The 19,570-nt window shown below is 41.6% G+C and overlaps 4 protein-coding genes across 12 annotated transcripts; 2 read left to right on the top strand and 2 right to left on the bottom strand.

Annotated features, from left to right (window-relative positions):
* The first annotated feature begins 136 nt into the window (after window positions 1-136).
* On the top strand, window positions 137-3,077 carry LOC117223032 (trypsin). 2 transcript variants are annotated; one of them, XM_033475141.2, is made up of 7 exons: window positions 137-253; window positions 323-541; window positions 692-818; window positions 989-1,429; window positions 1,505-1,769; window positions 1,834-2,078; window positions 2,160-3,077. In XM_033475141.2, the coding sequence occupies exons 2-7, from the start codon at window positions 488-490 to the stop codon at window positions 2,498-2,500; spliced, it is 1,473 nt and encodes a 490-aa protein (XP_033331032.2). In that variant the 5' UTR covers window positions 137-253; window positions 323-487; the 3' UTR covers window positions 2,501-3,077. The 2 variants fall into 2 exon arrangements, with proteins under 2 accessions (XP_033331032.2, XP_033331033.2); XM_033475142.2 differs by having other exon boundaries at window positions 160-541; window positions 1,337-1,429.
* Window positions 2,586-4,973, bottom strand: LOC117223034 (palmitoyltransferase ZDHHC16A). 2 transcript variants are annotated; one of them, XM_033475144.2, is made up of 6 exons: window positions 4,457-4,973; window positions 4,248-4,395; window positions 3,845-4,154; window positions 3,488-3,678; window positions 3,098-3,408; window positions 2,586-3,011 (listed from the first exon to the last, which is right to left on the bottom strand). In XM_033475144.2, exons 1-6 carry the CDS (start codon window positions 4,513-4,515, stop codon window positions 2,921-2,923), a joined length of 1,110 nt encoding a protein of 369 aa, XP_033331035.1. In that variant the 5' UTR covers window positions 4,516-4,973; the 3' UTR covers window positions 2,586-2,920. The 2 variants fall into 2 exon arrangements, with proteins under 2 accessions (XP_033331035.1, XP_033331036.1); XM_033475145.2 differs by having other exon boundaries at window positions 3,845-4,161; window positions 4,457-4,970.
* Window positions 4,974-5,520: 547 nt separating this feature from the next.
* LOC117223018 (A-type potassium channel modulatory protein KCNIP2) lies at window positions 5,521-19,511 on the bottom strand. 7 transcript variants are annotated; one of them, XM_033475107.2, is made up of 8 exons: window positions 15,083-15,394; window positions 14,572-14,767; window positions 14,357-14,455; window positions 12,805-14,172; window positions 8,877-9,104; window positions 8,733-8,803; window positions 8,062-8,280; window positions 5,521-7,994 (listed from the first exon to the last, which is right to left on the bottom strand). In XM_033475107.2, the coding sequence occupies exons 4-8, from the start codon at window positions 12,830-12,832 to the stop codon at window positions 7,884-7,886; spliced, it is 657 nt and encodes a 218-aa protein (XP_033330998.1). In that variant the 5' UTR covers window positions 12,833-14,172; window positions 14,357-14,455; window positions 14,572-14,767; window positions 15,083-15,394; the 3' UTR covers window positions 5,521-7,883. The 7 variants fall into 7 exon arrangements, with proteins under 7 accessions (XP_033330998.1, XP_033331000.1, XP_033331001.1 ...); XM_033475109.2 differs by having other exon boundaries at window positions 9,177-14,455; XM_033475110.2 differs by having other exon boundaries at window positions 12,597-14,455.
* On the top strand, window positions 15,175-19,150 carry LOC117223017 (uncharacterized). Its single transcript, XM_033475103.2, has 4 exons — window positions 15,175-15,673; window positions 15,801-16,016; window positions 16,496-17,771; window positions 17,884-19,150. The coding sequence occupies exons 1-4, from the start codon at window positions 15,572-15,574 to the stop codon at window positions 18,420-18,422; spliced, it is 2,133 nt and encodes a 710-aa protein (XP_033330994.1). The 5' UTR covers window positions 15,175-15,571; the 3' UTR covers window positions 18,423-19,150.
* Window positions 19,512-19,570: the final 59 nt, after the last annotated feature.

The raw sequence follows: 19,570 nt of genomic DNA, 5'->3' as shown, positions 1-19,570 counted from the left end.
TGTCTTCCGACAGCCAACATAGCAATTCCGATTGATCCGCCGGTGACAATGTTGCTCGAGGTGGAAGATGCAATAATCGGCAACGTGAATGAGCGATCGGACGGCGAATAAGTTTTCTTTAATGATCTTCTCTCTCGGTTCGTATGCGGTAGTGATTACATAAATCTCTCTGTTTACTGCGTGGGGAGAGGAAAAATATTGTTGATCAACCGTTAGGAAAATTCCGATTTTTCTGATCAGAAGCAGATGTGAGGTGACGCAAGAACCGCCTGCACGTACAATCTATATAATTTATTTATAAATATAATCTCGAAACTTGCAGATAACTTAATCTCAGAAACTTGATACATAATTCGAAGCATTTGAAATTCCTGGAACAAGGCTCGGACGTTGAAATTCTCCCGAATTCAAAATACATATCGAACTCGATCTCATTCCTACTACAAGGATCTATGGATCCTGCGGTGACCAATTAGACGCTGTTTTAATGTGTGTTGACTTATCGGCGATGGATCGTCGAATTGATGATAGAATGGAAGAGGTAGGATTATGTTTCCTCAAATTGAACTTTCCATCAATTTTCAATGAAATACGATAAGGAAGCACGCCAATGACTCAAACACTAAACGGATGATGCATTCGATTATCATCGTATCAATGACGCGATCCTTTTTTCCTTTTTACATTCCAGCTGATTCCGACTCCAGGAAAAGATCTGTCTCGCTCGACCGGTATTGGCACGATGCCACTACGACTGAACGTGTCCACGATACTCTTGTTTTTCGCTGTTGTAGCAGTGCTGTCCGCCAAAAATTCAGGTGAACTATCTCAATGTTAATAGTCGTATGCACGCTTCGTGTTCCGATTTGCTTCGCACGGCTTTGTATGTAGTTCGCAATGTGTATTCATCTTCGATTTTTATCGCAATTCCGATTTTTATATGCTCATCGTACGTGTGTCGTACTAAGGTGGATTTATCTTTTTTTAGAACGTTCAAAGAAAAAGAAACCTAATGCGTCGAAATTCAGTGATAACATTAGCAAAAATCCTTTTCTTCAAAGCACAAACACGCAGCTAAATCATAGTAACGACAAGAATATATTCCTCCAGGATCGTGACACAACCATAAATTGGGATAACATTTTTGTACTAGCTCCTGTCACCCAATCCCCAACTAACAATGGCATGAGACAGGATCAGGGTATACCTCTGGGTAACAGCACAAAGAACACAGAACAGGCTGACAATGTTATTCCTACTTACAATACTAATCCCTTCCTGCAATTACAAGTTAATGCAAATAAAAATACTGCAACTCCTTCTACGATTAACCCAGGTGAAAATGTAAAACCAGACACTGCGAAAATATCGGATAGGCTCTCCGGAGGATCAAATAAATATGGAAAGTTAAGAAGAAAGTCAGAATTCAGTGAGTGTGCCTGCGTGGAGCAAATAATAGTCTATATTTTGTGATAGCAACTAATTTTCCATCTGCTTTTCTCAGTGTGCCAGCAGTATGGAAAACAAATTTCAGGCACAACAGAAGTGTTGCACTTGGTTTCCATACCAACGGTGACCTCGGTTGCCACCGATGCCTGTTCAGATGCAAATCAGCTTGTTATCGGAGGTGTCACTGCCACTCCTGGTGAGTTCCCTCACCAGGTTTCTCTTGGTAAAATCACCGATGGAGTGTACAAAAATTTATGCGGTGGTTCATTGATCGCACCAGAATGGGTACTCACTGCAGCCCACTGTACTTACAGCCCAAGGTAGTGCCTCGTGTTTTCTCTATCGATCGAATCATAAATATTATTATACAATCCTTTAAAAAAGCCCCTCAGTTGTGCGTATCGGTTTCCATGATCTACGGGACACGGACCGTGGTATTTCGGCGGCGGTGAACAAAGTTGTACGGCATCCTGGTTACAAGCCTCCTTCCATGTACGACGACATAGCTCTTATAAAGATGGACAGAGCTATTGAATTTAATAAAAGCATCAGACCCGGTTGTCTGTATCAACGGTACGACAGTGTACCGGCGAAAGCGTGGGTTAGCGGCTGGGGTGTCATTGAATTTGGTAAATCTAACATTCACATATCAGGTCACGTAAGGATTTTTTACAAGCATTTTCACATGAACATTTGAGGAACATTTACAGACGATGAAGAAGGAAGCAACACACTGCAGAAAGCTGAGCTCACAATTCTTGATAATATAAGATGCGCGCTAAGCCACAAGCCATCGATACAGATACCATACGGCATCACGCCAAATATGATCTGTGCCGGAGATCCTACAGGTGGATGGACGAGAGACAGTTGCCTGGGTGACTCTGGCGGTCCATTGCAAATCATTCATCCAGAAAACCAATGTCTCTTTCAGGTATTTGGTATCACTAGCTTCGGACAGGGTTGCGCGTTTGCTAACATGCCTGGAGTGTATACGAAGGTCTCGCATTATCTTAATTGGATAGAGGATAACGTTTGGCCGTCAGTCTAAATTCGCCGTATGAATGTACGTCTCGCTTTGCAAAGATAAAAAAGTTCGTTTATTTTTTCAATAATTGACCCGATTGATCTCAAGATTAGAAAGTCAAAATACATTTAATATTAAAATTGTTTAATGTACATTGGAGAGAATGATATACGTTTCTTAGAGGTACAGTAAAGAGTACACCTTCGAGAACATTGGAAAAATTTTCGAAATATTTTACAAAGCCTTGAGATGATTCTGCTAAATTATTCTTTTTGTATGGTTTCCGTTATTCCTTTCTGTCAAACAAGAAAGAAAATTTGCTAAATGTATGAAACGCTAAATAATCGTAGCTTGACTAGAGGTGTTTAAACTCTGCGAGAATAGCTTCTTCGTGACTGTCGAAAATAAATGCGAAATCTGCCGTATGCGACACAGGAATTATACTCAAGAGATCTTTGCATCGTGAATGGTCCTCCATGTTAGTCCATCCCCATATGGGCCATGGTTCGACGGAAAAAGTATATACCACCAGCTTCTATAATTAAGAAAAGAAAAGCAGCATTATTTATTTAACGAGTGTATTAAAGGTGATTTTATCCGTCACGATAGTTCTTTAATTACCTGTCGACTACGCCTAAGAACAGCTTCCAGTTTTGCTTCGGGCCGAAGTTGTATGGATTTTCATACACTTTTCCGAGTTTTTTATACTTCTCAGCTTCTGTAGTGTTAATACGTGCTTCTATACTTGTTTCCCCCTTAGTGATAAGAATAGCGTGCCACCACATTAACGCTCCCAAAGTAGCGAAAGTCGGTACGCAGATTAAAGCCGCGCAATTGATAAGTTGTCGCCTCCATTCCTTGGCCTTCGCGTCGGCGGCTTGCTTAGCTATCTTCGCTATCTCTTCCTCACTCAAATGATCCAAGGATTCAGACTGAAATGGACGCAGTAGCATGTCTATTAATTCTATTCGTTCAAGGAAGGGTCTAGTGACGTCGCTATGTAGTAATTACCACAGGTATGATCTCGGAGTTATTGATCCGCACAGGATGGCCGTCTAATTCTGGATCTTGGGCGGGAAAGTATTCTTGATATGCTATTTCGACTCCAAACAGCATAATAAATATAATACCTAACACCATGAAAGCCATGTACTGGAAGAAGTATCGGTGATTGTAATGACCGACGCAATTATTCAGCCACGCTATTTCGCAAGTCAAGAAATTTATATTGATAAAAGCCACCAACTTTCAATCGATATGGAACCAATCAATATGGAACCATGGATAATAATCATAACAATTTTAAAGATTGTGTACCTACTCTAGATCTATAGAAGCGTTAGTCTATGGATTAATGCGAAAGGATACGACAATGATGGTCCATTTTAAGAATGCACCTATTGCACACAGAGCAATGATGCGTTCTGGGTGGTTTTGGTTTAATGCATTTCTTACAAATGCTCACAGCCTCTGGAATAAGGCCACCTTGCGGTGGGTAGCCAGCTGGGACATTAACACCCATATAATAATGGAAACAGACATTAACTAGCAACCAGTTTCCAACCACTAGGAGGATTATTGTCATCGCTGGACTCTTCTCCCACCAATATGGCAGACCAATGTAATAGGCAATATACACTATATATGCAGTTAAAAGGGTTACCATTACTACAAACACCTGTGAACTGCAAAGCATAGTAAATATATTGTGTCCGATATAAAATTTGTTTATACTTATCTAAACCTCGATAATTTGCATGAATGTAATTACCGGTCCTAGACAGGCACTGAACATCTCTACAAACCAAAACATTGGCTCTAAAAGAATATCACAGATGTAACTCCAGTTCAAGAAGTCGTTGTAAAATAAAGATTTCGTAATGATTTGAAGCTGCCGCCATTTCTGTTTTAAGTGAAGTCTAAAAAATGAAAAATTCGATGAAAAGATAAGAATCATATTTGTTGTTAATCGTGACTTACTTAAGAGTGTTCGGAGTCTTCATTAATGACCACTTTATCCTAACCATTTTGTATAACATGTAGATCCTCACTATTATGTTATTATTATGTGCTCATTGTATCTACAAATTAGTTAATTGTCACGAGATCTACTACCCGACATCGTGTTCGATTTCACGTCCAGAAATTTCGTATAGTCTTTCGTGTAACCATGGATGTTTCCTTCCTTGCAGAACATTAGCTTGAAATACTCTTCTACAGTTATCAGATCGGGCTATTGATAATGGTTTTAATCGAACTTTAAATTAAGGAAACGAACTATACAATACGAACACGTCTTATACATTGCTCGTACGGCTGTGATCACGGATAAGACGTAAGAATAGAGACCTGATGAACTTTTCCCGACTGCCTTGCCGACCGTGAATTCAACAATTAAATGCATACAATTGCCTATTTTTAATGATCGTAAAAAAGTCTTAAACTAGTCTTATTTTTCGTCGAAGTGATAATAAAAAGAAAATAGGGGTGTAGTCCAATTATCCGGCATATTCGCAAAACAAGTAGCAATTTGTGATAAGTGGCACTCCTTGTGGTAAAATCTCGAAGCTCCGTTCGAGGTCCGTACAGCGCCAATTAGTAAGTGGCAAAGCGCTGAAGTGGCAAACTGTTAGCCAAATTACTGGCAGTCGATTTTGACTAACAGTTTCAGCGTTTTGCCACCTACTAATTGGCGCTGTACGGACCTCGAACGGAGCTTCCAGATTTTACCACAAACGGCGCCATTTTTATATTTTCAGGAACCGATGAATCGGCCGGATTATGAAACAAACAAACTTTTCTTGCACGATGTAAATTATAATATTATTATTATTATTTATTATTATTTATTTATAATAATTATTATATTATATAATATTTATTATTATTATTTATATTATGCATGTTATTAATATATAACATAACACATGCATATTATTATATTATATAATATTTATTATTATTTATAAAAAGAATATGGAGAAGAGTTTCCCCTCCATATTTTATAATGCGCGCAGAAAACAAGGCAAAAAATAAAGGCGTAGTCAGATTTCAGAATGCTACTATATTTTGCAAACACAAGAAATTGTTAAAGAAAATATGATGAATGGTTGCACGATTGCCTGGTTGCCTACACAAGGCTCGAGTGTACGCTACTGAATTTTATTACGAACAAATCTGTAAGGTTGCAATAAAAATGTTAAAAAAACACGAAAAAAACACCCAATCTTCTCCGGAAACCCTTGAATGAGATACTATCGAATCGTTTAACAATACTGTACCTTTAATGGACTTATAAAAAGTCAGAAGACATTCAATTCGATGTGCTTGTGCATTCGATCGCACGGTCATAGTCCTGCGTATAATGTATAGCATAATAACGAACGCAGATGTATGCGACGTATCAATTAGTAAAACAATCGATTCCTTGAATGGCACGGGTCGTACCAACTATATGTATATACATGTATATATATATATATATATATATATATATATATATATATATATATATACGAATATATATACATATATGTATACATATAACTATATATTGAAGAGCAATCAAAAGGAAACCGATATATATCTCTTTACATTTACAATCACGCGGGAGCGTGGTTCACGTTCCCGCGAATATATTATGATACAGACTTTTACAATAAACTTGAGAAATTCAACGGTCTCGATGATAATTTGTACACGCTTTAGAATGCCTCGAGTAAACGCCAACAATATCTATATAAGTATGATATTCAACGACAAGGTCTCGTAGCTCCGAGATAGACAAAATCATTCTTCGATGAAAATAATCTCGAAATCTTCTATACATAGGCTAATTTCCGCAAATCCCTTAACTTAGTATTTTTGTGAAATGATAGATCGAATCGATCACCTCGAATTGATCACCCCTTGATCATTCCGTTGGTTCGGTAAGACTTAATAGAATAAGATTTTGCCTATCTCTGACAGATAGAGGGGTAGAGAATACTTGTATCGATAACAATAATCTTGAAACGCGACGGTTATAATAATTATTAAGGTACGAGAGAATCACACGAACCGTGGACCACGATGGGTCACGTTCCTTAGTTGGTCGAGGGTATCTAACGTTCTATCGATGGGTATGCTGTCTACTCTTCCTATCGGAGATTTTCCATGAGTCATCGAAGATGTTCTGACTATAATTCTACTAGAGCAGGCATATGCGAACACCGCGGAACCTTGCGCCTTGTTGTTTTAGAATTCAATCAACATTATATGTTGCAAGTAAAAGAAGAAACTGGCCATGCAAGATAGATTTAATCGATTGTCGAATATAAATTCGCATCTGCCTGACACTTAAACGATAAGATCCAAATGTTTTCTTAAGTAATTTAATTGTTTTTCTTAAGTAATTTTGTGTCATTAGACTGCGGATGTTTATGCAAATGGAGTTCTCTGGAACCGGTTCCAGATTAAATATAATTCTGTATTTTTTATCGATTACTTCGACAATGCGTTCACACGCAACCTTGTTTGCAACAGGTGCATGAAATCCGCGGTCTAAGTATCGTCCGCCTATTATCGGTATATCGATAGTCGTAACAACATGCAAAAAACGACCGACAGTCGAAGCTCGACTGTTTCATAAATGAACATTCAGCGAAATGTGCGGTCTGAAGATCCTGAGAAGTTTAATCGAGGAGATTTGATATTTGCGAGACCTCGTAAAAGGGAAGATACTAGATTCGGAGCAAGTATAAGAGGTAAAAGATTAAATTCGGGCGGCTCTGAATCGAACCGGTGGCTGAGCCCTTCGTCGTCGCAGCGACGTGGAAATCCGGTTCGTATGTAAATAGCAAAGAAATCGAGGAACCCGAAGCTACTCCCTCAGCATCGATCCTGCTTAACGATCTCTCGATGCATGCTATACTTGTTCTGCATCGTTAACACATACATTTTTTTGTTGGTGATACAGCAAGGTATGCGAACTCAGCGGGAAACCAGCTTACATGGGAGATACTTTACACAGCAGTCCCTCGATCAATGATTGGATCATCATCCATGATCCTGCTAGCCTCGCTACCTTGCTCTATCACGAGCATACATCAAGAGATCTCTATTACTGAGTGCGTTCTTCGAGACGCTCTTCGTTATTTACAAAATCTTGCGGGATTTAAGAGCGAAAGGGGAGATTAAACAATCTCTGCGCCGGAGATTCGGTAATACTGCTAGGATCGTCGTGCTCTCGACAGCACGGTTGAAAGACTGGGTAGGTAGGGTAAATACATATTTACAAACGGCGCTCGAGGAGCTCTGACAAGACACTTCGAAGAATCTACGCGCAGAGCTCTCTCGACCGCCGGGAAACTGGGGAATCCGTGACCGTCGGGAATCGAGCGATGGTTTCAGAGTAATCATAGCGATCTCATAAGACGGTGTCGAGGGTGTCCAGACTTCGCAGGACCTGCTCATCCTTGGAACACCATTGCACCAGCTCTTCGATGGTCACCACGCCGTCCTTGTTGGCGTCCATTAACTGCATAAACGAATCCTTTAATTAATCTGCTCAAAATATTGTCGAACGATGTTTCATCGATACAGACGTGAAATATACGATCGACGTGTTCCCGGGCAGCCAAATGCGGCTCGACGATCTGCGGCTGAGTGTACCGGCCCAGCATCTCGTAGATGGACCCAACCACGTCCAGCATCTCCTCTTTGCTGATCAGTCCGTCTCCGTCGAGGTCGTAGAGCCCAAATACCCACTGCAGCTTCTCCTCCACCGAGCCCCTGGACACTTTCGACAGGATTGTCAGGAACTCCTGTTGTAAGGAAACTATTAGCAACTTGCGGTCGTCTAATACAGATACTAATAACAATGACAAAAATGTTTAAAAATGCCAATTAGTTTCAGCTCGTTAAAATCATTCATATTATCCCATCCACTCTTGGAGGATGGAATAAACAGGAAAGGGAAGCCGTCACATAATTTGAACAACAATTGAAGACTCTTCCTACTTGGTAAAACGCAAATCGTCTAATACTAGTGATTCATATTATCCCATCCACTCTTGGAGGATGGAATAAACAGGAAAGGGAAGCCGTCACATAATTTGAACAACAATCGAAGACTCTTTTACTTGGTAAAACGCAAATCGTCTAATACTAGTGGTACAAGTAAATTAAGCTCGACTATTACACTTTGTTGTTCACAAATTAAAGCCTCGTTCTCTGGAGGACAATTAAAAAGACCCTTCCTAAAATAGATCCGTACCTCGAAGCTTATCTTTCCAGAGGATTTTCTCTTCATGGTGTTGAAAACGTAATGAGCGTACTGGCTGGCATCTGAAAGTAGACGCTTTCGTAAAACGCTTTTTTTGACGAGACGGAGAAACAGTTACGAGCCAAGACGACTCACCTCCCTGCGGAAAGAATTGCGAGAAGATCTGCTTGAAGACCTCTTCGTCGACGAGCCCGGTCGGACACTCCTGCTTAAATCCCCGATAGATCAACTGTATCTCCTTCTTGGAGAACCTGGTGTTGGCTGCGAGGGTCGCGAGCTCCTCGGGCTTGTGCCGGCCGCCGAGGGCAAGGGCGCCGGCGGTGGAACCCCCTAAAACGCCCCCGAGTTCTTCAAGCTCGCCCTCTGTAATGTTTGCCAACAGGCGCTTCACGTCTAAGACTGTACCACGCGTTCGAGAGTACTCCCCTCTCTCACCTTTCGGTTCAAATGTGCGTGTCATCCTCTACATCAGATTCTAAAGGGAAAAAGAGTTGTCGCGTGCCCGCGGATGCCTCCTCCCTCTCACTAGCAGGCAGGCAGGGAGGAGCGACGGCCACGCGTGTACTACTTACGAGACAGGGTGCAAACAAGAGCTCGGAAAGAAGGAGCAGATACGCCGGGTACCCCGAGAAGACAGACACAGGCTGATCCTCCTCCAGGCAACCTGCTTACACTCCCCCGTTAGAGCTAAAAAAACTAGGTTTAACTACGGGTGGGTGGTGGAGAGAGACTCGGGGCCAAGGTGTGTGCCGAGCTACACCTCGAGGTGTGCACAGGGTGCGCCGGAGCATTACAGGCGAGGGTAGAACGAAGGTCGCGACCCAGGTAAAACCAATCTTGCGCCCGGATCGTGGCTCGACGACCAAGAGCCTCGAGGAGATCGTGTTTTACTTGGGATGAACAGAGACAGAGACACACGGTTCCATCCCATTGCGGAGGATTCATCTGTTAACCGTGTTTACTTTGCGAGACCTTGAACTCTTAGCTTACAGTCTACCGTCCACGCAGTAGTGCGATAATAGCGGCTACAATTTTAATGAGGGTTGATATAAACCGCGTTGCGACACCGCCGGTTAACAGGTGAACCGTGGCTCGGCGACGGAAAGGTGCGCGCCGTTAGAAAAGAAAGAGATAGGTCGCTAAGTAGATCGCTCGGGAGTGAGAAAGAGAGCTGATTGAACGTAGTAATATCATAGTTCAAAGTCGGATGGTGGAGAGAGAGCTTTCAGCTAGATGATCGGTTCCGCCGACTCAGCGTCGAGCGATCACTTTCGTTGAGCATCGAGAGAACGCACGAAAATACAAAATTCTCGTTGGAACACGGGGCCGGTCTAGAACTTCGGTCTCATACTGAGGCAGCCGCATCGTTTTTGATCGATACTGATTAACGCAAGCCGCTATAAATACAATGTGTAATTGCCGGCGGGAAAATAAAGGCTCAAGAGCGAACGAAAGCGTGACCCAACACTAGAATTTGCAGACTGGGATTCGAGAATTCTAGAGAAACGTTTACGTGGTGTCTAAATTACAAATGCAGCTAGAGAAAAGGACCTAGTGAACCACAATCTATGGAATAGTGTTTGACCAGAGCGTTCCATGATCAACAGGACGATCAACACTGAAAACAAAATCGATGGTTTCATATTTTTGTTTAATCGACGGTTCACGGAACGTCCTGACAATGCTATTCATTGTTGCTACGGATAATTTGTTGCTACGTACTACGTGTTCACTGAGATCTACAGAACGAACTTCGTCGGCTACTCGCTAAATTCCTCAGTCTGAACTTTCAACTTTTACTGTTGAACCCTTTGCACTTAAAACGAAATGTATTCGCAGCGTTTACTGCTACTCTGCGGAAGCGTTAATGGAGCTCTGTTCGGGGGGCAGACGATGGCTTCAATTAGCGGAAGTGGCGCGGGAATGAGGTCACGGAATTGCTAGTGGCTCGTAATAAAAACTGCTCGAAGTGCAAAGGGTTGAAGCGTAACAAAAGAGAGATGATGCCGATCGATCAGATGAGCAGTTCGCAAGCGAATTCGCGTGTATCTACCTAGCATGCAGTCAAGAGTACTTCTGTATGTACGCATGCTGCCGTTCAGTACTTGAAAAACGACCAGGCGAACCGTTCAACCTTTAATTTCGATAATATCGCGGACACGCGAACGACGAGAACGGATCGAGCAACCCTCTTGGCGATCGGATACGACGCGACGTCTCGAAAGCGACCGGTCTCTTCCCGCGGCTTTCTCATGCTCTTCCATTAATGATGTTCGTTAAGAACATATCTATCGAGCCGATTAGTAGACGCGTTTAATTTTAGCACGACCGAAAATCAGGGCTGGATATATTCTAGGTTTCGCTCGGGTACCAAGTTTCATCCGAAAAGCGCTCGCCCGATCCACGATCTCCCCTCGTAAGGGTAGAAGCTAACCATTGATCGTTGCTAAAATTACAATCACGGGAACTTGCTGAGGAGCGAGCAAATATTAGCCCATTATGAAGATTACGCGGTGCTGCACGACGCAGGGATCTATATAGAGTGCCGTGAATATTAACAGCCAATGTCTACAGTGTGTTTCTCGAATCGTGGACCAACCACTCTAACAAGCTGCCAAAGATAGACAAGTGTTTACATTAACGATCCAACGCGTTTTCTCTCTAGCCAGGCTTTTTCGAGTGTAAACGGCAACGACGAGGAAAAAATAACTTCGCAGCATCGCCAGGGGTCAGACACTCTGATCGTTCGTCGAAGCTACCCTTGGCAAGTTGTTTAGATAGTTAAAAGGATGCGGCTCGCACAAGAAATTCGGTACAAGGGGGTTTGTTCAACCCTCTGACAAAGGCTTTTCAGATACATTGTGTTGTGTTATCGCAAACATCGATGTTCCCGAGACACGGTGCTTTGTTCGAGGCGTTCGTAAACATAGCTGCGCTAATTGAATTACGTTGTAATTTAATTTCGTTACATTCGAATTACTTGAAATTCAAATACGAGATGGTTGAAGTGCAATTCAACGAAAGATCTAAACAGCTTGTCGATCAAATAAATCGAGAAGAACCGTGTTAGGACAGTCGGAACGCCAAGGGAGCGCTGGACGATCAATTTTGCAGAAACTCGTGAGTATTGATCAAATGGCAAGCAACCGGTTGCCCGTATCTTTTTCCCGGCAAGAGGCTAGAATTACGACGTTGGTTTTTTGGTCGTCAAGCGGATCCTCGTGCGTAGAAACACCCGGTAGGAGGATCCGCATGCTCGCGGTTTAGAGGGCGGCGGGGGAGGCGTTACAAAGGGGCTTTCAGAGAAAATTCAAGGCTGTCGCGGGACTCGAGAGATCGTCCGAAACACGGCCGGGCGCTTTGGAAGTTTCTTGTACATGTATACAGACGGCAGAGAGACGGTTCTATACGTTCTGCACCGTGATTCGACTGGCAGCTCTGGGTCCCGGGCATCCGGGGTCACCATAGCAACGGGATAGCTCTCCTACCCCCGTGGCCACCCCGCTTATGCGAGGGTTATTCGTCAATCGCGAAACGCGGGAATCCGAGACAAGGCCGGATTGAGGAAAGAGATCACTAGGAGAGAATGTTAGCGTCGTCGCCATCGGTCGGTTCCCTAGCGGATCGACTAGCAGTTTCAAAGAGAAAACAAAACAACAGACAGAGACAGAGATAAAGAGACAGGTTGAGAAAGAGATATATAACGTGGCAGGTGGTGTGAGAGGCTAAACTGTTCAACAAGGACTCGTCCATGGACGGGGCAAATCAAGTGTGACGGGGGTGGTCAAGAAAAGAGGAGAGTAAGAGAGAGTTGATGTTCGATTTGCTCTGTCTGAGTCGATGGGAGTCTCGCACCTTGCCGTTGCATCTTTGCCAGGCCGTAATCACCGAACACGCGCGATTAGGGGGGAGATCAGCTCTGGGACCCTGGCCGTGTGTGTGTGCAATCCCTTCGTCTCAAGGAGGATCTCTTTCCACGGCGTATCGACTGGCCTGCACCCGGCTTACTCGGAGAGGAAACTCGAGCGGCACTACAGTCCGCCTGTATGATTGATGGACTTACTTTTCTCGCGGCTCTTACGTGCCTTCATTTGACAGTTCGATCGCACTCTCTGCCGAGATCAATCACCCCTTACGTGCTAACCGATCCCGATTCGATCCGATCTTACGGTGTTGTTTTCTTGCTTCCTCTTTTTCTTTATTTCTCTCTGTCTCTCCCTGTGTTCGGTTTAACGTTTCTTCGCCGACGGATCTTCCAAATCTTCTAAAAACTGCTATCTCGAAGCGATGTTCACCTGTCGCTCAAACCGATCGACGCAATCGTGCACCCGATGTACCGATCGATGCTCCGCGACAGACTAACGTAACTTAACAGACCAGACTGTGCTCTTCGAGGTGACGACGCGCGCGACCATCGCACAACCACGCTGTGCGATGCATGGAAAGCCAGAACCAGCCTCCTCTCTTCTGGCCACGCAAAAGCACGGCAGATGCCCGCTGCCGCGCAAGCCCGAAATGGTTTTTCGAAGCACGGACTACGACGTTACAAAACTCTTCGACCGCGCCGCCGTATTATTTGAATAAACGATGATCTTTCGTCGAGTTATCGACGAATTTATTTAGCCGACTGCCCTGTCCCGTCTGGCCTCTTTCCTGCCTCCTCCGCGCAGCCTAGATTCGCCGGATTACTCTGGCACTGAATATTCATGATTCTATTAGACTCCCACCACCCGGATCAGCTGCTCAATTATTTCTAAGGCGGTTAATTGGGCTGGTCGTCGGCTACCGAGACATTGGCGTCTTTGCCCTCTCCAGTTTTAAGAGACCTTATCTTTTTTAGCAGCTGTCATTTACATTTTCAGGAGAAAATAGTTCTCGAAAGTAAAGCTATTTCGTTAAGACTAAGAAAAATATCCAAGAATGTTAACAAGGGATTAACTTCATGGCTAGCAGGTGGAGAGAGCAACGCGGAAATTAGAAAAAGAAATCGCCTCGAAGGAATCATTCCGGAATAACGGACGCACGCGTTAATGTACCTAGTCGAGCGAGAACATCGTAAAGCGGTCGTTTCACCCCGAACAAAAGCTTTGCGAAAGCTCTCTGTGGCCTTATCGATGGCCAGACAATAGGCTGTGAAGAGCCTGTGTATCTAACAGCCGCCTTTGCATCCGAAGAATAGATACCATCGCTGTGCTTAAGTAAAGACGCAATTTCGAATAGAAAGCGCTTATACTGGCGGTAAGAGTTGTTTACGATCTCTTTAGAATCTCTGTTCGATACCATAAATTTGTTCTTGATCGGATATGTTCAGTCCTAACAGTCTGAGTATCATCTGTTAATTGAGGCCTGACCATACACGATTTTTCTACTGCGCGCCTATCATCGACTGGACTACTTGCTGCCTGTTGTTTTCGTTCTACAGCGAATGGACCTAAAATAATAAGCGTGTGCGTTACGAATAATGATGAAAAGATAATGAAATAATAAAAAGAAATCTTGTAACCCTACCCTGTTCATCTAAAACGAAAAATAATGATTTACTACTGTCAGATTTGATCTTTTAGAAGTTTGTTATTTTATCCATTTGTTTTGTGTTAGTAACTTTTATGTTTTACCTGATTTGTGTTTGTATGCAAACTCCTGTATGTGGTGGTCTTTGCAATGATTTTTTAAACACCCGGTACATGCGCAACAGGAGCATTACCTAGAAACGACTAGAGTACCATGGTTTAGTGCTGTAAACACGATATAAACCAACGAGAGATGCTGTTTCGCTTTCATCAATTGAAACCGAGCCAAACTGGCGGTCTTCGTGGACCGGACGAATTACCTAATTTATGTTGATCGTTGATAACCGCACGCGGGAAACCGCACCAATCGCTCACGGTCAACAAGTAGTAGCGGACGTGTGTGTATCGGCCAGAAAGGATCAAAATGATTGCAACATCAGGATCTCGGAGAATCTATGAATCAGCTAAAATCGATTGTTTTCTTCAGTTCCAATCGTGGAAGAGTGATCCACGACGCTGTGAAGAAGTGCTCAGTTCAGCCATTTTGTAAAAAAAAAGAAGAAAAGCAAATACACGCAGATATTCCTTAAAACCTACCCAATAAAAACCATATTCCAAATTTCCTTTAAGTTAATTCTTTTATACAGAATAATTACAGAAGATCTCTATAAATTTAACTCTTAATTTAAAGCAAACCACTATCAGGTTCCAAAGGAAATGATTTTACACAGCACTACACGTTTCGTAATATAATATTTTAGTAAATTGTAAGTGCTGTAAGTATATTGATAGTTTTAGTTTAATAATTGTGCAAAATTTCACTCTGCTTACCTGCGTAATTTGAGTAAAAAATCATCCCACGTCTCGGTCAGGAAAAGTGCGAAGAAACAGTAGCCATGATTGAACACAAATCGATAATTAGATCTATCGTCAGTTTGACAAACTACCCTTCGACGCTGTACACGCTGATAACGAAGATACAAATATTATCGATCGATAGTAGCGAATTTTGGCAACGATTTCCAGATGGCAGGTAGATAGAACTTGCAACCGATAAATCTTTCGATTTTTAACGGTGTACAATAGCTATTGGATTAAATAAAGAATCTATCAATGCCGAGGGGAGCATTCGATCTTTCTGCTAATTCGTCTTATTCGCGATCGAATAAAATTAATTTTGATTTCGTTGATCGATGCTGAACAGAAACAAATCGTTCGCAAATTCGAGACACGACGGCACGACTCGCGTTCGGTTAGCAGACGAATTTTTCTATCGGCCATATCAGAAATGTACAGGACTAGAAAAAGGATTACGGCTGAATGCCTCGATTTTTGAAAATGAACGGCAACGATATTTCAAGATTATCGTACAAAGAATTGCAGGCCCTAGCAATTAGATACCGTGTACCAGGTAACATTAAGGTAATTCGTCTATTCTTATTAATGTTTCAATGAGAAAATCCGCGAGCTTGAGCCGGCGATAAATTCCATCTTAAGACAAGTGTACTCGCTATTGATTTTTCGAATGATCGCGATTTTCTGGCCGTAGAAGAAATTACTGGTGAAAGTGTTGCAAGCCGCGAAGGGCGGAAATGAAAACGAGGTCGACAGGCTGCTTCAGGATCTCAAGCAGAATCGCAAGAGAAAAGTGAGAAAAGTCAAAAACGGATCACTTCTCGGGTTAACCTCCACACCACTGCATAGTCCTGATTACGTTATGGCCGATGACTATTACTTCCCGCAACAGCAACCACCTTATCAGTGGGTAAGCCGTTTTCACTCTTAAATCGCCTATCCTTTTGCTAATTGAACAATTTATGGTGCTTGTGACCATCTACAGCTTTATTTATCAATATTTTTTTATTATTTATTTTTGGGCCTTGAAGCCAGATATACAAAGTAAATTTTTAACGTGGATAAAAATTATCTTTGTCATCTTTAGAACTAAAATCGTGTATTGGTCATTGTTGCTACTTGAAATAAAATATATATTGAGCTTAATATCATCTTTTACACTATGGTATTGTAGAATTAAGATATGGACTTACTTGATATACTCTAGTCCAGATATTTATCAAGATTTTAATTAATAACCTTCCTTTTGTAATTGTGCTTTAATTGCAAATTGCATTTTGATTGAATTGAGTAATATACCAAAATTGCTCATTACAATGTAATTGAATTATCTTGTCATTATAATTCATGGAATAATTCAATTGTAATTCTGCACAATTGTGTGTTTAGGTTGGTGCAGAGGAAGAGATAGTGAGCAGAGATGATGAAAACAGAATCCCCCATTATGAGGAGTTTAAGCAGTTTCTATTGAAGAGAATACAGAGGGAGTTTCAGACATATGACACAAATAATAATCAAATACAAGATGCAACTATTGTAGATTTAAGAACAGCAACTGTCTCATCTGATATACAAAAGGATCCCTTGGACACTGTTAACTACAGTAGATCCAACATCATTGCTGTTAACAATGCAGAATCTTTTGTATATCAACCCAATGATCATGTGGAATATCAGACACTGGAGGATTCAAGTAACAATGTGCAGGGTTCTATACTACTGAAGAAAATGCTGCAGGCACCGGTTGGTGCAAACTTGGGGGAGATAGCTAGTCCAGTGATCGGTGGCTACAGGATTTGGCCAATCGATCATTATCAGTCCAACAATTTATTAGATAACTCTGACACTTTAACAGCTGAATCGGATAATGAAGAGAATGAAGTGAATTTTGAGAGCAACGCAGAGTGTTATGGACTCCTCAGTGGCATAAAGGGAGAGTATGTATTAAACGAACCAACTTTTGTAAAGAATGTGGATGAAATTGGTCAGCAAATCTCAAATGTGCTGACAAACGAAAATGTTAATCAGTACAAGTATTCTTCCACAAATGTAGATATGCAACAGGATTATGAGAACTGGACCATCACAAATGTTATGGACCCCACAGAAACAAATTGCGCGACGCCGGACGTCCAATCCTCAAAGATATTTCAGACTATGTATTGTGATAACATGGATCCTGACCCATTGAACAAACCCATCAGTGATGAGACTTTAACATGTCAGTACAATATGCCTGAGAATATACATACTTACAACTCCAATCAAAATTTATTGAATCTAAATCCAACTGAAGAAAACCAGTACTATGAGACAAACATCATACATAGTGTACAGCCTGACACAAATAACACATGCTATTTACAGAACCTAATTAAGTACAGTACAGAAACTAGTGGAGAGTATTTACAAAGCACACACTCATTCTCAAATGCAAATGTAAACCAAGACTTGTACACATCCACAGTTCCACAAACATTTCCCAACAACAATCACTACAACTCTGCTCCCCCATATGAATATGCAAGTGCATACAGCAATCAAGGGAACATCCCCTTGTCCACTAATATGGAACAACAAGCACAAAGTTGCAGTTCCTCCGTGCAATCTGAATCTACTGTTAACAAAAATATGTCTGGTACTCCAGATAAGGTACAAACCAGTGGTATGTTGCTTTTTCATTATTTTTAATCAGCTGGTTACAATCCTTAATGTTAAACAGTGTTATCAAAAGTAAATAAGAGAACACGAGACTTCCTAACATTAAATATTTTTAGGACTGCTGGACTCGTTTTGGCCAACGAAATTCTCGAAAATCGCCGGGCATCCGGTTCTGGAGAACATTCTGAACCTAATCGACCCTAAACGCGTTGATCTATCGAAATTGGATCACACGCCCTGTGTGTATTGTTACATATCGCCTATAGTGACGCACACGCCGGTATCGTCGAGCGTAACGTGCTCCCAAAAAGAGAAGTTCGTTACTGAATACAGACAGCACTCTTTTACCCCGTATTGGTTGCTGTATGACGATACATCTAGTGGCATGCGAATGACCAATCTACAATCAAATTTAGAAGAGGTCTCGCCGGAAGATACGCAAGGGATACGTACATCGACGCCTAACAATAATTGCGATTTACGTGAATCAGAGAACGAAAATTACATGCCCAAGGTTTGGCAGGAGTACGCAGAAAAACATGTGAACATTTGCGAGGATTTGAAAGTCGAAGCCACAGACTGTCTATTCTCAGTAATCAATACTGAACCATTGGTCACTCAAGCTGATGATATCTCCAAGACTGAGACTCAATGAAAACCATGTACTGTTGGTAGTACATAAAATTGTATGTAGCAATTTACGTCAGAGGAGAAGAAGTACAAAATCTTTGATATTATCTAATTTAGAGAGATTACAATAAGACCCTGGACAGTGGTCAGAAGATTGCTACTGCTCCCATGAACGCGATTAAATGCAATTTTTGATCGCATGGTGTAAGAGCAGTAGCGATATCCTGGTCACATTATGCGTGGCCTTATCGCATTTGGTTATATGTATTTATATATTTAAGAATACAACTGATTCAAAGTTCCAGTCAGAGATTATGTTTATCAGAATGAAGAGAAGAACAGATTATTACATCGTAACACCATCGTGGATGGCTATGTTTATCATGTTAAATGAAAGATACAGAATTATGTATAATTACGGAAAAATATAATTTTGATTTCCTCGACGTTGGAGAATACAACTTAGAGAAGAAATACTGTTCAACTATCACCAACAATTTTCAATGATCTGAGATTTCTGTTTTCTAACTATAAGAAGATATAGTACGTTTTTTGATGATGGACGATAAGGAAACGAACTTAAAGGTCCACTAAGTTATGGAAACTTATCTTTAATCATGTGCAATTCATTTTCGCAATAAGACGTCGCGGACATTACTTTATCCAATCATTCGCTCTCTTCGTTCTCGACCAGTATTTGTAACATTATATATATTTTACTAAGAAATAAATTGTGAAGCATCAGAAAAGAAATGATCACAAGACTCTTACTCGGAATCCCCTCTGCCTGCATCTGCGTCTTCAGATAATTGAACACTTTCACTGGAATTGATTCCTTTCTTCGGCTTCTATACATCCCCATTTCGCTGTCCACAGTTTTTGAACTTTTTTCCGAGGATCTACCCGGAGTCACGTTAACACTATACATTTTTTTATTCTGCGCGGCTCAAACGTTTCTTGATTTCTTCTTTTCAAAGATTCTTATTATTATACAGCATTAGTCGATTATGTAATCGATGCATAATACATTTATAAACTATTCATTAGAAGGAAGAAGCTGATTCACATGGGACGTAGATGCACGATGCAAACGGAGTAGTCAACGGAACCAGATCTCCAGCTGCACTGCTTTTAAAAAAAAAAAGCAATACCGCAATGTAGGTGAGAGTGCAG

Source organism: Megalopta genalis, chromosome 3 (assembly GCF_051020955.1).
Source record: "Megalopta genalis isolate 19385.01 chromosome 3, iyMegGena1_principal, whole genome shotgun sequence".
Classification (NCBI taxonomy): domain Eukaryota; kingdom Metazoa; phylum Arthropoda; class Insecta; order Hymenoptera; family Halictidae; genus Megalopta; species Megalopta genalis.
The sequence above is the reverse complement of the archived record's forward strand: the minus strand, read 5'-3'. Positions and strand labels throughout refer to the sequence as shown.

Excerpts from the sequence above, each read along its gene's own strand:
- LOC117223032 (XM_033475141.2), top strand. The coding sequence starts at position 488 with ATGTGTGTTGACTTATCGGCGATGGATCGTCGAATTGATGATAGAATG. Across the intron at positions 1,770-1,833 it reads CACTGTACTTACAGCCCAAG|CCCCTCAGTTGTGCGTATCG; the intron begins GTAGTGCCTCGT and ends CCTTTAAAAAAG. Across the intron at positions 2,079-2,159 it reads CTGGGGTGTCATTGAATTTG|ACGATGAAGAAGGAAGCAAC; the intron begins GTAAATCTAACA and ends GAACATTTACAG.
- LOC117223034 (XM_033475144.2), bottom strand. The coding sequence starts at position 4,515 with ATGTTATACAAAATGGTTAGGATAAAGTGGTCATTAATGAAGACTCCG. Across the intron at positions 4,396-4,456 it reads AAGACTCCGAACACTCTTAA|ACTTCACTTAAAACAGAAAT; the intron begins GTAAGTCACGAT and ends TTCATTTTTTAG. Across the intron at positions 3,409-3,487 it reads ACTCCGAGATCATACCTGTG|TCTGAATCCTTGGATCATTT; the intron begins GTAATTACTACA and ends CGTCCATTTCAG.
- LOC117223017 (XM_033475103.2), top strand. The coding sequence starts at position 15,572 with ATGCCTCGATTTTTGAAAATGAACGGCAACGATATTTCAAGATTATCG. Across the intron at positions 15,674-15,800 it reads GTGTACCAGGTAACATTAAG|AAGAAATTACTGGTGAAAGT; the intron begins GTAATTCGTCTA and ends TTCTGGCCGTAG. Across the intron at positions 16,017-16,495 it reads AGCAACCACCTTATCAGTGG|GTTGGTGCAGAGGAAGAGAT; the intron begins GTAAGCCGTTTT and ends TTGTGTGTTTAG.
- LOC117223018 (XM_033475104.2), bottom strand. The coding sequence starts at position 19,325 with ATGTATAGTGTTAACGTGACTCCGGGTAGATCCTCGGAAAAAAGTTCA. Across the intron at positions 8,281-8,732 it reads CTGGAAAGATAAGCTTCGAG|GAGTTCCTGACAATCCTGTC; the intron begins GTACGGATCTAT and ends TCCTTACAACAG. Across the intron at positions 7,995-8,061 it reads ACGTCGATCGTATATTTCAC|TTAATGGACGCCAACAAGGA; the intron begins GTCTGTATCGAT and ends TCGTTTATGCAG.